The 16,375-nt window shown below is 46.3% G+C and overlaps 1 protein-coding gene across 1 annotated transcript; it reads right to left on the bottom strand.

The window, feature by feature from the left end:
- Nucleotides 1-3,399: 3,399 nt before the first annotated feature.
- On the bottom strand, nt 3,400-13,118 carry LOC125437054 (transcription factor JunD-like). The gene is made up of 2 exons (XM_048504423.1): nt 13,046-13,118; nt 3,400-12,763 (listed from the first exon to the last, which is right to left on the bottom strand). The coding sequence occupies exons 1-2, from the start codon at nt 13,116-13,118 to the stop codon at nt 11,115-11,117; spliced, it is 1,722 nt and encodes a 573-aa protein (XP_048360380.1). The 3' UTR covers nt 3,400-11,114.
- Between the last annotated feature and the right edge of the window lie 3,257 nt (nt 13,119-16,375).

Raw genomic sequence — 16,375 nt, 5'->3', positions numbered from 1 at the left:
CCTGCAGTGACAACACTTGCAGCATGCTCAGGAAAACACTTTTCATGTATCTAGAACAGGGGTAGGGAACCTTTAACACTCAAAGAGCCATTTGGACCCATTTTCCATGGGAAAAGAAAACACTTAGAGCCGCAAATAATTTTTGACATTTAAAATAAAGATAACACTGTATATATTGGGTTTTTTAACCTTTTACTCCGCTCATTCTGAGAAGCGCATGGATGCGTCCGCCCTGCTGCCTGCAGGGCGGGCAAGGATCGGGCCAGCGGCTCGGCCTTGCAGGCCGCCAGGAAAGCGCCCGCCCCGCTCCAATGGGGCAGGCGAGAGGGGAAGCCCGCAGCGCAGCCTAGCCGGCTGCGGGCAGTTGGTGCGCCCGCCCTGCTGCCTGCAGGGTGGGCAAGGATGGGGCCAGCGGCTCGGCTCATGGAGCCGCAGTGCAAGGGCAGAAGAGCCGCATGCGGCTCTCGAGCCGCAGGTTCCCTACCCCTGATCTAGAACCTCAGATGCAATCGAAGACTGCTATTTGGAATGGGCAACTGCTGCAATTTTGGAAGAATAGTTGAATTAATGGATCCTCAGGACAAAGGGTGCATCCCTGCGCCAACTCTTGAGAAATGCCGAGCAATTTCAGTCAGCATAGGGCTGCACTCCTCAACCACCAATTGCCTTATAGACCCACAGAGAAACAACTATGCGATCAGATTGCCAGGTAGCCACTATTTAATACTGTTAAGCACTGATTTTTTTAATAAATACGCTCTTTTCTAGCACAAGATTCAATGCACAAGATTCCACAATGGGACCTTCCGCACTTACTGTGTTGTACCGGTTTCTACTCAGGTTCAATTCAGTGTATCCGCACTACAACCGAGCTCGACGTTGTCTTGTCGCTGTTCCCCCCGCTCGGAACCGCGACATCCCTGTCGCAGTTATGAACTGCGCGACTCGCTGGTGGAACAAGGTCGATATAAACGCGGAAGCTTCGAAATGCGGACGCCTCGAAACGACACGCATCCATTCAACCAATCAGGGCAGCCGTTATCGCGCGAGAACGGAGAGTCATTGTGACGGGTAGAAGTCGCGGCTTTTAAATACAGTTTCCCTCCGCGTTTGAAGCTACGATATCGAGGATCGTTTCAAAGTGACGAGGAGAAATCACTGACTGGAAAAATTTTGGCGCCAAAGCTTCGTAGCTCCGACTACGCCGGAAGTAGTTCAGCGTGTCAATGCTACGTAGCTGCGACGTACGGAAACTGTAAAAAAAAACAAAGAACGTTCCCGTTTCCCTCCGTAACACAAGCGCCAATCACGATTGAGGAGCGAAACAGGTACCCGCCCACTTAGCTCGGTTCCAGGGGGCCAAGGAAGTTGCTGTGCGGACAGCCAGGAATCGCCCCCCATTGAAGGGAACCGAGTCGACCTTCACTCCCTTTTGTAGTGCGGAAACACCCAATGTTTAAGGAGTAGCATCTTCAGTGAAGATTAGTTCTGAAGTTGAATGGTGTGTAATCCAGGTTTTGCTATACCAAACACAGCATCATCTGTATTGCATTTGAAAATGTCACTTGATTACATTCCACTTTGGGGGTTACCATGGCTTTAGTTAAACACTGAGAAAAAACACCCATAGTGGAGCTGCAACAGGGTGGGACGTTGTTCATAGAAAGAAAGCCAAGTCTGCATTTTTAACTCTCCCCGCCCAAAGACTCTCCAACTTTAAACTGTTGTAAACACATACATACACCCCTTAGTTTCCAGACCAGAACACACTGCCAGAAACCCTCGGCATTCATAAGATAAGCACCTACCCTCACAAGTTGTCACTTAATGTCATAGTTATCAAGCAATAAAACAAGAATCGGTAAATCAACGTCAAGTTCAGTTTTGCCTGCAATGAATAAAACCTGAAAAAGTTCTGTCTTTTGAAGACACTGGAAAATACACCTTGCTAAGAGTGGAACAGGAGTCCACAAGCAAGCCTAGCTTGTAAGCTTTCACGCCTGCAGCTACTTTTGTATGGGAAAACTCTTTGCACCTTTAATGTACGTTACCTCGACTTCAATACCCTCTGAAGTCAATCCAAGCCAGCACTTCATCCCTAGTTGATATGCTTTGGAAGATCAAAAGCATCATAAGCTATGCTGAGCACAGAAGATTTTTCAACACTTCTTAAATTGCCCCTCCCTGTCATTAAATTGGAATTTTAACCTGCTGTCGTTGTCTATAGTTACCTTTCACTTACAGGCATTTATTTCAGCATTAATCATAGAAAGAAATACAGATCACAGCTGAGTAATCTACAAATATCCTTATTTTGAGGCTCAAAAGTCATGGTATCGTATGGGTGAGTATTTTCCCCCCACCTGACGGAGTGTGCATTTCCCCTTTGAGAAGTTTTAAGTCTCTCTGAACTCTCTGCACTGCCGGTTTGTAACTCTGAAGTTACAAAACAGGATTTTTAACCTCAATATGAAGGTACAGAATGTTATTCTGAAATGCCAATGAAAGTGAACGGGAACATTCCCGTAGTGACAACACTGGCCATTCAAGTAAAAGGGGGAGTGAGGGCAAGAGATTCATCCCAAGAAAATGAGAACAGAAGCATTCAACCTCATATACTGTTAATGGCTGTACAAATCTAAATAATAACTAGTTTGTCTTCTAGAAAATCCTCAAGGTTGAAGGGACAATGGACAGTGGTGAATTTAGGAGCATGAACAAGAAACAGATTTTTCTGATTTTCCAAAGAATGGGCACAAGTTTTGGACCAATGAGACCTGATATCCAACTCCTCTTACAGGCTTAAAAATTCATGAGGAAACTCTGCCTGTCAATCTGCCAGTTTCAGTCACAAGATAGCTATCAAGATGAAATGGGATACCCCCATGTCTGCTTTCTTGATTTTTTTTTAGAGAAACCCCTAGTTAAAAATGTGATAAATAAAAGGGGCTCGCTTACATTTCACAATGAGGCAACCATTTTGTTGTTCAAGCAGATAGTAGAGTGGGTAGGGATCACTGCTAAGGTCTGAATAACGCCCCATGGCCAATGGAACAGTCTATATACATTTAGCAGAACCAATGGGAAATTATTACCACAATGAAACCCCTTTGGTCGAGTGGGAAAAATGGCATGTCAGAGCTTTCTAGGTGCAGGGAGTTTTTTCTATGGAGGAACATAAGAACAAGCCAGCTGGATCAGACCAGAGTCCATCTAGTCCAGCTCTCTGCTACTCGCAGTGGCCCACCAGGTGCCTTTGGGAGCTCACATGCAGGATGTGAAAGCAATGGCCTTCTGCGGCTGTTGCTCCCGATCACCTGGTCTGTTAAGGCATTTGCAATCTCAGATCAAAGAGGATCAAGATTGGTAGCCATAAATGGACTTCTCCTCCATGAACACTCAACCATTTAAGCTCCTCCTCCCCGAAACTGGTCTACACATTCAGCAAAATGAAGTAGTATAATTCTGAGGTAATACTGAGGTAATTCTGATCTGTACCATTTTTTCCTGTAAGATATTCAGCAAGTTAAAAAGAATGAATAGTACATCTAGAAGGTAATCTTTTGCCTGCACTTTGAAGTGGTACAGTCTGCTTTACCACCTCAGCATTCTGCCACCTCATCCTGCTTTGTGTAAACCAGGCCAAACACCTGCAGCCTGAAGTGGCATACTGGGAAACGTTTGCCACACAATTCTGCCCAATTTCCAACTGGTCCTCGCTGCCCTGATCCTATTTGTTGAGTGATGCTTTGAAACAAAATTGAACCAACATTCTAAAGAAACCAGCCACGGTAGCGTTGTGGGCAGATAAGATCATGGGACCAACACGTAGAGACTTCAGTGTTGTTTACCCAAGTCGCACAGTATCTATAGCAACTCTTGCATGAATTTCGTTGCATAAATTAAAATTAAATGTGCATGTCAATTAGGAGTCATAGTTTAACAATACGCAGCAATGCAAGAGACTGAATCCATGCTTTCCCATTACTATGAACAGACACAAAATATTGTCTGCAGTGGCTACAGTCCAAAGAACCTGCTTGCACTGATTTACCACTTAATTAGCAGTGAACAGAAATGAACCACAATACTCAAGACATCAGTGCAGAAAAGGGTATTCTAGAAGGCTAGCCAGACTTTATGCATGACTAGAAATAAAACAGTTACATCTACTCATCCCTCTTCTTGGAGGAAAGGCAGTTTGGCAGAACTCCCAACAAGTGACCTTGCCATCTCAATGATGTTTAACATCTGAAGAATGTTGTTTCAGTCTTGATTTTGTTAAAAGAACTTGGACAGCACGGTTGTGTCACGTAATTCTGTTTCATATTTGTATCCTGTTCTTCCTTCAAAGAGACTCAAAGGCATACATGAGATTTGCTTATTTTATCTTCACTTATTTTGTCTTAGCAGGTGTCCTGTGAGGTAAGTCAAACTGACACAGCTACATGCCCAAGGTTACTTAGTGAGCTGCATCATGGGTGAGCTGGGATTTAAAATCAAATTCCTCTCTCCAGCCTACGCCCAACGATCTATGCACCACACAGTTCCTCTAGTATATGCCGACTTCTACTTTAATTACAGATGGAAGCGAAGTATATTCAATGACTAATCAGCAAATCATTATAAATAACCTGTACAATCATCAGTTGAACTCCTACCAGTAGGACTTGGATCTATCCTGCCATATTTGAGAAACTGAGATTAAAACCCTATGCATAGTTACCTGTGAGTATGCCCCTTTGAACCTAGTAGGGCTTTCTTCCAACCATGCATAGCATTGGGTTGTACATTTGCTTAGGAGTTCAGAACAAAAGCTATGAAAAAGGAAAATGTCATGCATTTATACTTTCTGTCAGTAACTCAGGCATTTGCATTCAATTTCAAGCCATTAATCCCAATTTTCTTCAAAGCAGTTTCAGTACAGCTATCAAATGATCGCTCATTGTAAAGACTCATCAGGGACATGGTATATTTTCAGCTCCTGGTTGACCCACAGAGACCATTTCAACACAGACTATTACTACTTATTACTATTCTCTTGCTGGTACCTAAACAAGATTTTTTTAAGGTGGGGCGGAGCACAAATGAGGTTTCAATCACTATTCAATGGAAAGCAGCCAAGACTATATTTACAGTATGCTATCAAACCAAGCACCATTAATTGTACACCAAGTCCTTAACTTCTTTATACAACTGTAACCTCTTTTTACCTCTTTCAACGAGATCCTCTTTGTAGCCTGACCACACAGAAACAGGGAGATATAGCTCAAGCCAATCCTTATATGTTACTGGAATGGTTTTGTTTCTGCATTTTCCGCACCCTTAAAAACAGAATTGTGGATCATCCTCCATTAGCTTACTCACAGGAGGGTGTTCTCAGAATTGTTGCCTAGGTTTGTTTTGACCTGCTATTTCAACTTGCTTGGTTTTAGTTTCAATTTTTGATTCAATAAAGGAAGCTATGGCCTTTAGTTAGCAAGACTTGAGCAAGGCTGTTCATAATAGTATGTTTTGGACGTCATTAATTGATAGGGATGCCATAAGTCAGAGGTGACTTGAGCATTTAACACACCCCGATCTGCTATGCACATTCTTTAATTTGACTAGTGGTACAAAAAATCTAAAATGAAATATTTTCCCAGCCCTTCTTTCAAAGTTTTTTTGGCAGAACAAAAACATAATCATCTTGCAGCTAGATTCTACATCAGTGGTTCTCAACCTTCCTAATGCCGCAACCCTTTAAAACAGTTCCTCATGTTGTGATGGACAACACTGATGCAGAGAGTCTTAGGCGACCCCTGTGAAAGGGCCGTTCAACCCCCAAAAGGGTCCCGACCCACAGGTTGAGAACCACTGTTCTACATCCTATTCAAAACCGAACTCAGCTTTGCCAGTTGACCTCTCAAGGGATATTTTTGTACAGACACTATGGGTTCATATGCCTGAACTCATCTTATATCCTCTCATTCTACCTTAAAATGCACATGAATTGTATGTTTGCATCTGCTTGCCAGATTGGGAACAGAACAATACACATTAGAAGCGAAATTGGGATTAGTGATCAGGTTAAGTTTTTTCACATGAAAGAAAAGGTTTTCACATGAAAGTTTAAAAGTTCAGGATATTACTACCAACTGAAGAAATTTTCTCAACAACTGAAAATGATTTGCACAGAAATGATCTTAAACTGGCAACAAACAACATCTCCAGACTTACAGATTTGGATCAACGTTCAGCATCACTCTAACCAACAACAACACAGTATAACTAAAAATATAGTCAAGTTGCAGTAGAAAAGAAGAAGTTACAAAAAAAGATTCAGATGTCTCTGAATCTTTACCATAACCTTTCACTCCAGGAGAAGGTTATGAAAATGTATTCTGAGTGCAACATAAAAAGCAAGCAATCGGTTCAAGAAAAGTCAGGCATTTCTTTTAAAAACTCCTACTGTTTTAATGGGCAGAGTTGAGCATACGTGTAAAACCTCTGCAACTGAAAAAGGAATTTAAAAGTGTTTATTGCTGGCTGCATCAAAGCTTCCCCTTAATAAGTCACTTCATATTCTTGGCTGTTCGATCTTTATTGACCTGCCTTCGAATATTTTCAAATGAAACACGGAACACCCCCATCAGTCAAGCCAATGGGGTCAGCAAGCACCTCAACTTGGGTGCATTTTTTAAACCCAGTTCTGGACCATTTCTGAAGAACAAGCTAACAAACTTGCTAGGAAAGTACTGTATATACTCGTGTATAAGCCGACTTTTTCAGCACATTTTTAATGCTGAAAAAGCCCCCCTCAGCTTATACTCGAGTGACAAAACTATTTTACTCAGAACCACAGGAAATGAAAAAAAAAACCATTTCACAGTCGTTCTGTCATGTTTGGCTAATGGAACTAAGCTGTTTTTCTTTGAAATAAATATTCAAAAACATTTAACCTCCTGTTGCCTCAATTAATGTAATTTTATTGGTATCTATTTTATTTTTGAAATTTACCAGTAGCTGCTGCATTTCCCACTCTAGGCTTACACTTAATAAGTTTTCCCAGTTTTTTGTGGTAAAATTAGGTGCCTCAGCTTATATTCCGGTCGGTTTATACTCGAGTATATACGGTAAGCACTGTCCCCTGTCTCTAACCTTACAAAAGCTTCTCAAGAGGAGCATTTTAAGAAGAAGCCAATACCTGGACCCCGGCTTCTAGCCAAAGCTGGAAACATTCTGGGAGAGCTAAAACGATCGCATTGGTGTGTTAAAAGAGGCATCTGGTAGGAGTTGTGACACATCATCACCCACTAAAGTTTGCAACAAATTAGTCAGCCCTTCCAGTAAGACACCCATGTGAATTACTACCTGAGTTCATACTAGCTGTACAGGAAAACCAAACTGTCAATAGATCCCTCTCTCTAGCCAAAGGAAGATTTGAAATTTCCCCAAAGGCATCCCTTTCCACTGGCAGAGGAACTCCGTTTTGGTTCGACAAAAGCAAGTCACCTGAGCCATCGAGGTCACTAGAAAATACTGAATATTTACCTACTGACGTTCTAAGGCAGGTGAGTACCATTCAGTCTAGAACTTTACTTTGGGGAGTTTTCTTAAAGGTTATTTAAACAGCAACAGCTAAATTATGAAGTTACAGCATCCATTCACACAGACACGTAAAGCAAATCAGAAGAGATGAGGAGAAGGTAGACAGATGGGAAATCTCTCTCTTAAAAGGTGTATAATTACTGAATACCTTATGCCAAAACAGGGTATATATAGAATGAAAGGGGGCAAAGAATTTAGATCAAAATTAACATGATTTTTTCTAATTATAGAGAATAAGATGCCCGGAAACCACACAGCACCCTAATAAGAAGATGGCTTGGGCAGAAATCAGACATGCAGCCCGTGACCAGAGAAGCATTAAAACAGCCTTACAATAATAAATACAGAAAGATTGCTATTATAAATATGAAACAAACCAGTTTTGTCCGGGCTGGATTATGGGCAGAGAAACAGGGGTAAAGATCAATCTGAATAAAAATTACGGGCAACATTTAAAGCCTGTTCTACTTAAGGATGGACAATCCAGACACTGCAGATATTTCAAGGGGTACAATTTGCTTTTGGCAAAACTTATGCAGCATGCAGCCCTGGAGATCACAACACACAGTTGCAGACTCAGACTGAAACACAGTTACTCTGCAGCCTTGGAGAATCACTGTGCAATTATAATATATTCTAAGCATGAAAAAACACTCTATTTTGAGATTTAATAATTCTAGAACAAGAGCCTGGCAGAAAAGATTGCGACATGAGGCGTACTCAGCTTTGTTCAAAGTACAGTCATTCCAATGAGTTGTTCAACAGGCATTTATATCTTTTGAAGGATTTGCTGGAAAGTTATACTTCAAACAATACCACCTGAATACTTGTTTCTTGGCTGCATGCAAAGGAGGAACTGAAAAGGACCAAAAGGAGGGCGGCAAAGGAAGGATGAGGGAATTGCTGATGAATCAGATCTACCTCTTCCCACGAGATCATCTAGAACAGGCATATCCTTTAACTGAAAAATGTATATAACTTTTTCTGACACAAATATTTTGGTCTTATTTCCCAAAACTAAAACAGGCATGAATGTAACAATTAACAGCTAAGGTGGTATGTAACAGATGGTAATATTGATGAAGCATTGGTAATTTAATAGAAGTTGATTGAAAGAATTGCCAGTTATATTTGAAAGCAAGTTGAGGCTCCTACAAATCTAGACACAGGGTATTATTGTCCTAATACACTTGTTTCAATCTTGTTTACTAAACAGGGTTGTCACAGTACCTTTTTACAGGGTCAAAAATAATTCTGTCTTTAGGACTGCCACCTCCAGCTTGGGAAATTCCTGGCTTCTGTACTCTGAAGATCAGTTGTGATTCCAGGAGAACCACAGGCCACACCTGGTGGGTGGCAACCCTACTTTGTTCTCTCTCCACACAGCACTATAAGTCAGAACACATATATTTCCAGGTATATGTATGTTGCAAGGATTCTTTGAGTTTAAAACCAAAGCTAAAATGATTCTAAGAACCACAGGACTCAATAAAACTGTCCTTGGAGGCTCATCCAAGCTATGTGCCTTTCTTTTGAAAAAACTAAAACTCATTTTACCAAGAAAACATAGAAAACCTTCAATGTAACATGCACTGGAGAGAACAGTTTATGATCCCACTTCAAAATCCAGCTAACCCTTTCCGACCCTTTAAAACAACACTTGAGAATGTTCTTTCTACTCTCCCACCCTTAGAACTACAAAATACCTTACAATGAAACAGAGTGAGAAAATAGTTTATACACAGTTCTTCTGGAAAAAAATTACCCACATTTCTTTGAGTTACTCAAAACATAGTACAATGGAATTATAACTGTATCTTTAAAAATCCAATCTGAGCCCTTTTCTGTACATAGCACTAAAGTCACAGATGGAACCATTACAGTTGGAATGTACACAGTAAGGATAAAGCATTAGTTATTTACTCTGCCAACACCATTTGTTTTATGCATCTGCTATAAAAATAAAAGTTGACATCTTAAAAGTTTCAATAAATAAGCCTGCCAATGCCCAACTCTACTCTGACACAAGAAATATGAAGCTCATAAATTTAGGAACAAAAACCTTATTTTCTTAACACACAAATCTTTAAATAAATATATCCATTTTAGGTGGCAAACTCTCTTCTGATGCAGTATTAATCATTCATAATGGGAAAATGCTCCTACATTTATAAAATCCTCAGCTGCAACTGAAACATTTTTTTGTACAGCAAACTAACCATCCTCAGACTTCTCTCAGTACCAAGAAAAAAATAATTTTGCCACATTTCATATAGTATATACAAACTCTTCCTAGACAACTAGATTTTGGCTTTTTCAAGCTTTTAGCAACGCATGAAACATCTACGAGCAGGAAAATAAAGCTGTCTCTTGGAAAACAAGACTGAACTAGCCCTGTTATTAGCCACAGCCTATCCAATTCTTGAGAAACATTTCACGAAAGCATCCACGGGCAAACTGTAGGAACTGTTTCTAAAAATACTACAAGTCTATTGAAATGCCTTGCAGTTTCCACACTGTAAATTCACCTTGCTAGACATCTACAATCCGTCTGTGAGAACCAATATCCTTTACTAAAAAGCAATAAATAAACCTGCAATCAGACACGGGAGTTTTAAGCAATCCCTGGTACCCATTACAGAAAAGCTGGTGATGCTCTACCACAAAAACAGGAGTTCAGAAATATCTAAAGACGCAAAGCTTTCAGCAAAGACAGCTTTTCTGCCCGCACCATAAGCTCAGGTGAGCAGTTTGACAAGATCTTTGGACTTTCAGCGACAACAGACAAAAAGGCCATAGGTACTGGTATCTTTCATCTGCAAATCTCTTCTTTTCGAGCCTGCAGGCGGGGAGAAACTGGGAAAGTGAGCACATTTTCAAACCCCGCCTCTTTCTGAAGATCACTTGCTGCAGGATTCGGCCTCGGGCTTCCTCAAGTCTTTGGGGACTGCCAGAAAGGCATGGCCGGTCCAGCTGAAAACCACTTTTTTTCCCTCTGCAACTTTTGTTTTACAGTATTTGCTTGGAGCTCCTGGGAACACTGCCACCACCATCCGGTGATCAATCCCTCCTCACTTTCATGGCTTGGCAGCAACTGGTTGACTTCAGGAGATGCTCCAAACTTCCAAACTTCTCGAGGTTGAAGGCCGTGCACTTTTTAAAAACTCCACTCTGGAAAAACGTCCCCAAAGCTGCGATCGTCTCCAAGGGGACCTTTTGGGTCTCTTTGCGGAGCATCTCCTCTCCTGTCCCTCTTTATAAATACTTTTCTCTCCTGCCGCTGGACAGGCCCTCCTGAGGACCTTGGGTAGAAGCTGGTAACAGGGTTAGCGGCCATGCCTTTCCCTGCCTTTCCCAGAGGGATGCAAAAGCACCCTGCGGACCTCAAGAGTTTGCAGCTGAGCGGGTCTCCGTCAGGGCCCCCGGCAGGGCTTGCATCCAGGGCTCGTCCCCTGCCAAGCAAAGCGGCGCGCCTCCCACTGGCCCTCTTCTTCCTGGCCCCCTCTTCCCAGGGCTCGGCCGCTTCAGCAGGCGCCCGTCTCCGGCTCCGCAGGCGCTGGTTCCCTGCCCGGGGGCTGCTGCCCGGGGGCTGCCGAGGTCTGTCCCGGGGGGGCCGCGGCGGCGGCGTTGATGTGGCAGCCGCTGGAGAGGTGGCTGCGGACGCGGCCCTGCAGCTGGCTGACCTGGGCGCGCAGGAGCCCCGCGGTGGCGGCCAGCTCGGCGTTCTGGCCCTTGAGCGCCTTGACCTTCTCCTCCAGGCGGGCGATGCGCTCCAGCTTGCGCCGGCGGCACTTGGAGGCGGCGATGCGGTTGCGCAGCCTCTTGCGCTCGGCTTTCAGGCGCTCCTGGCTCTCGGCGTCCAGCGGGGACAGCGAGGCGGACGGCGGCGGCGGAGACTCCCCCGACGACAGCGCCGAGGAGGCGGAGAGGGGGCCGGCGGGCGGCCCCACCACCCCCGGCGACTCCGGCACCGTCTGCGGCTCCTCCAGAGCGCGGCCCGTCGAGCGCGCCACGGGCGGCGGAGGGAAGAAGGTGCCGCCCGCCGACGGGCTGGCCGGGTTGAAGCCGCCCAGGGTGGTGTAGACGGCCGGAGGGTCCTGCCGGGCCGGGGGGCAGCAGGGCCCCACAGGGTGCTGGGTGGGCGACAGCGGCGCCGGCGGGATCCCCAGCAGCTGGTTCTGCTTGTGCAAGTCGGCCAGAGCCTTGACGAAGCCGTCGGCGAAGCCCTCCTGCTCCTGCGTCACCGCCTGCTGCGCGGCCGGCGGCGGGGACCGGTAGAGGAAGGGGCCCCCGGCGCCCGCCACCGAGGGCCCGCCGGCCGAGGGGCTGGGCGGACCGGCCAGGCCGGGGCTGCCCGCTTGGATGAGCAGCTGCTCCAGGTCGGCGGCGGCCGGCAGCTTCAGCAAGGGCTGCAAGCCGCCCGGGCCCACCTCCGCCGCGGCGCTGCCCGGCGCCTCTTGGACGAGGCGGTGCACGGCGGCGGTCCCGCGGGGGCGCAGCGAGGAGAAGGGCCCCGCCGGGGGGAGGGCGCCGCTGGGGGAAGCCGCTCCGACCAAGTCCCGCGGCGGCGGCTTCTTTCCAACCAGGAGCATCTTGTGCTGCTCCACCCCGCTGTCCTCGGCCACCTGCAGCCCCGGGGGTCCCCCGGCGCCAAAGCCGGGCAGTTGCACGAAGTCCGGCAGCAGCTCCAGCCCTTCCTCAGCGTAGAAAGGGGCCACTTCCATCTTCACCGCCACCCGGGTGCCCGGGCGCCGGCCGCCGTTGCTCATGCTGGGCTGCTCTCCGGTCGCCTCTGACGCTGCGGCGGCGGGACTTTTTGCGCGCCCCCGGGAGGGAGAAAGCAGCGCCGCGAGCTGGGCCGGATCCGCGGGCTGCGATCGCTGCTGAGGCTGCTGCTGCGAAGCGGTCTCTTCACGGGCGGCGTCGGCTGAGCCTCTGGCGCCCCAGGGCAGCCGCCCGGGGCTCGGCGCTTGGGACTTGTGGCATCGACGGGAAGCAAACTCCGGTCCCCGCCAGCCAGAGGAACTGATGTCAGACCGCCTCGCCTTAGCAGTTCCTGCCGCTCCGCCCTTCCTGGCTGCGGCTGCGGCCGCGGCGGCCACACGGCCCTCTGCTAGGCTCCGGTGCGGCGAGCGCCACGCAGCGGCATCGGCCCGGGGAGGCCTCCCGTCTCCTCCCCGTTGCCAACACGAGAGAGAGAGAGAGAGACCGAGTGGAAAACAGACTGGATCGGCGTTGGGGGAGGTTGTACACTTGTCAAAGATCCCCGAAGATTAAGCGGCGGGGCCACGTACCCCTTTTGGGCAACCGGGACGGTCGGGGCGTGTCTCGCTCTCGGTCTTCCAGAAACGTTTGGAAAGTTTGGCTGCCAAACTTGACAATTTAACGGTGCCGTCTTGCTAAGGGCTTCTTGAGACTGCGGGCGATTGGTCGGTTTGGATGGGATGGGGCTTGCGCTTCGTTTGGCTGAGCACCACATGAGAAGGGGCTGCAACCGACAACGCGCTGGAGCGGGAAGGGTCCCCCATGCTTATGATCATCTTGGCCCAGGGTGGGATGGAGGGACTGGCCCCTTTCCTGAGGATTCCCCATGTTTATGTTGGCCGAGGGACTAGCCCTTTTCCTGCATGAGGTTATCTCCCTTCCCCTGGCATTTTATGACCCATCAGCTGTTTGATCAGCCTTGCCAAGATGTCACCCATCATTTCCAAGGAACTTTAGCATGGTCATATGCAAATAAATCCCACTAGGTTCAATTAGGCTAATCCAAACAAGTGTGAATAGGATTGCAGTTCAAAATCCTGCAATTTGCAGAAGTGATATTTCCTTTTGATGAAGCTGTAGTAGCTCTTTATGGCCCTGCCATGACCCTCAATATGGCAAACATTTGCAAGTTATAATGATAGATGCAGCACATTTACAATACAGTATTCAATATTTTTTTTCCCTGTGGATTAAGTAGGACTAGTCTGGGAGACTCACATTTGAACCCCAGTCTTCCATAGAAGCTTGCTGACCTTAGACCAGTCACATAGTCAATGTTTGCTACCTCAGAGGGCAGATAGGAGGATAAAATAGAAAAGAGAGCAATGTAAGTTTCATTGAGTCCCCAGTGGGGAGAAATCAGGGTATTAATGAAGTAAATAAATTGTAAAATGTGGAGGCTTATCTGGGGAATTCAGATTAGCCTGTGCACTCCCACACACACCAGCTGGGTGACCTTGGGCTAGTCACAGCTTCTCGGAGCTCTCTCAGCCCCACCTACCTCACAGGGTGTTTGTTGTGAGGGGGGGAAGGGTAAGGAGATTGTCAGCCCCTTTGAGTCTCCTGCAGGAGAGAAAGGGGGGACATAAATCCAAACTCCTCCTCCTCCTCCTCCTTCTTCTCTGAGTTCCATACAACTAATAGTCTGGTTTTATGCAGTTGGGTGTGCCTTAAGAGATTGCTTTCATTGCATATGTTCTATTTCCCTTTATTAAAAAAAAAGCTTTGGAGGACTTGAGCTGTTACAGGGATGCCAAGTCTCCTTGACTCTCAGTATTACAGCTTGTTTTCAGACTACAGAGATCAGTTCCCTTGGAGAAAATGGACACGTTACAGGATGGACACCAGTGTGCCCCAGTGAGGTCCCCATCCTCCACAGGTTCTATCCCCAAATCTCCCAACAGTTTCCAACATGGAGCGGCAGTTGTACCCACCCACACCCTGCCAGTGATCTGGGGAGATCTGGCAACCCCAGCCATACAATAAAATCACCGTTCACATATCAATAACAATTATAGAGTGACTGATAAAATAAAATTGTGCCACTAGTAAAAGTATGAGATTGCCATATTAATTCTGAGCAGGAGAGCATCAGCCGTACTGTAATAGACAAGAATGTGGCCACAGATTATTTTGTTGCAATTATTTGAGATTACTTATTATGGTCCTAATAACTCTTTCAGTATTCCTAAAAGTCGAGTGACTGTGCAGCCCTAATTTCTACCCTTGTTTAGTCCATTGCAGTCAGTAGGCTGAGAAGGGCGTTCTCTGCTTGGATTGTACTGTTAGTATGTTTTTCACTCTGAATTTGTATCTCCGCTCGTGCTTTGGGTTTAGAAGGTCAGTATTAGGAAGCTTCATGTGCCCAGATACTTTTAGACCATATTCGCCTTCATCTGAAGTAAATACATGTGTTGCTATAAACACCTGGACTAACAGGAGCTCTGCTACTCATGGGAAAAATATGAATAAGTTGCAACATTTGCCTCTGCCACACGGACAGGAACTCCATAGACCATTTTCATCTGACACACAATGAGATTTTAAAAAAATATTACCACAGCTGTCAGGAGCCCAGGTCAGGTTGATGGTGTGCACAGAAGTCAATAAGGGGATGCCCAAAGTGGTGTACAACCAGTGTGATTAATGCCCCAGATACTCATCTAAAAAGGGAACACTGTATACCAGGGGTCTGCAAACTGCGGCTCTCCAGATGTTCATAGACTACAAATCCTATCATGGACTACAAATCCCAACTGGCCATGCTGGCAGGGGCTGATGGGAATTGTAGTCCATGAACATCTGGAGAGCTGCAGGTTGCAGACCCCTGCGCTATACTCTTACTAGTCCTGCAGTGGCAGAACTGTGGCGTAGAAAGGAGGATCATAGGACAAAACAGTAAGACAGTGTGGTGGAGAGGAAAGACTGAGATGGCAGAGAGGCTGAGTTACCGAGTTTTATCAATATTAAAATAATGGTCCTTGTAGAATGGGGAAGATACTGCCCTTGCCCAGCCCACCAAATAGTTTCTTTGGCTGATTCCGCATGGGCCAAAAACAGCGGTGTGAAAACGGTGTGAAAACAGTATAAACCAGGGGTAGGGAACCTGCAGCTCGAGAGCCGCATGCGGCTCTTCTGCCCCTGCACTGCGGCTCCACAAGCCAAGCCGCCAGCTTCATCCTTGCCCGCCCTGCAGGCAGCAGGGCGGGCGCACCAATTGCCTGCGGCCGGCTGGGCAGCGTCGCGGGCTTCCCCTCTCGCCTGCCTTGTTCGAGCGGAGCAGGCGCTTTCCCGGCAGCCGGCAAGGCCAAGCCGCTGGCCCCATCCCTGCCCGCCCTGCAGGGTGGGTGCATCCATGCGCTTATCAGAATGAGTGGAGTAAAAGGTAAAAAAGCCCAATATATACAGTGTTATCTTTATTTTAAATGTCAAAAATTATTTGCGGCTCCAAGTGTTTTCTTTTCCCGTGGAAAAGGGTCCAAATGGCTCTTTGAGTGTTAAAGGTTCCCTACCCCTGGTATAAACCCTTTTACACCATTTTAAACCCTTTTACACCATTTTCACACCGTTTTCACACTGCTGTTTTTGGCCCATGCGGAATCAGCCTTTGTCTCAGTGGGGCCTTTGGACCAAAATATTTTTGGACTACCTCCATTATGGGCATAGCCCCAAACACTTCACTTCATCATGTCTTGGGAAGATTCATGTAAATAGATCCCCCTGGGCAAGCCCATTCGCTTCTTATTGTGCAGAAGTAATGTAATTACTTAACATATTAAGTGTATCTTCAGCACCACCACCACTGGAGCTCACCCATCCTGATCCTTGTCTCTGTGAAGAGGAGCAGATACCAGTAACAGCCAGACTGCTACACTATTAGCTATCTTGGAGGTGTAGAATTTTGAGAAGAGTTAATATTAGGTTAGGTGATGGTTTTGGGTACTGAAAGGCATTTTTTTACTTTATTATACAGAATTCATGAAGTGACCCACAACTTACTCCACTGTAAAACAGATTTATT

The sequence above is a fragment of the Sphaerodactylus townsendi genome, linkage group LG07, assembly GCF_021028975.2.
Source record: "Sphaerodactylus townsendi isolate TG3544 linkage group LG07, MPM_Stown_v2.3, whole genome shotgun sequence".
In the NCBI taxonomy this organism is placed as follows: Eukaryota; Metazoa; Chordata; class Lepidosauria; order Squamata; family Sphaerodactylidae; genus Sphaerodactylus; species Sphaerodactylus townsendi.
This window is presented reverse-complemented; position numbering and strand designations above follow the sequence as displayed.

Bases quoted from the DNA above. Each gene is read 5' to 3' on its own strand.
- LOC125437054 (XM_048504423.1), bottom strand. From the start codon at position 13,118: ATGGGGGACCCTTCCCGCTCCAGCGCGTTGTCGGTTGCAGCCCCTTCT. The intron at 12,764-13,045 runs GCAAGCCCCATC...GGCAACGGGGAG, and splicing joins GGTGCTCAGCCAAACGAAGC to GAGACGGGAGGCCTCCCCGG.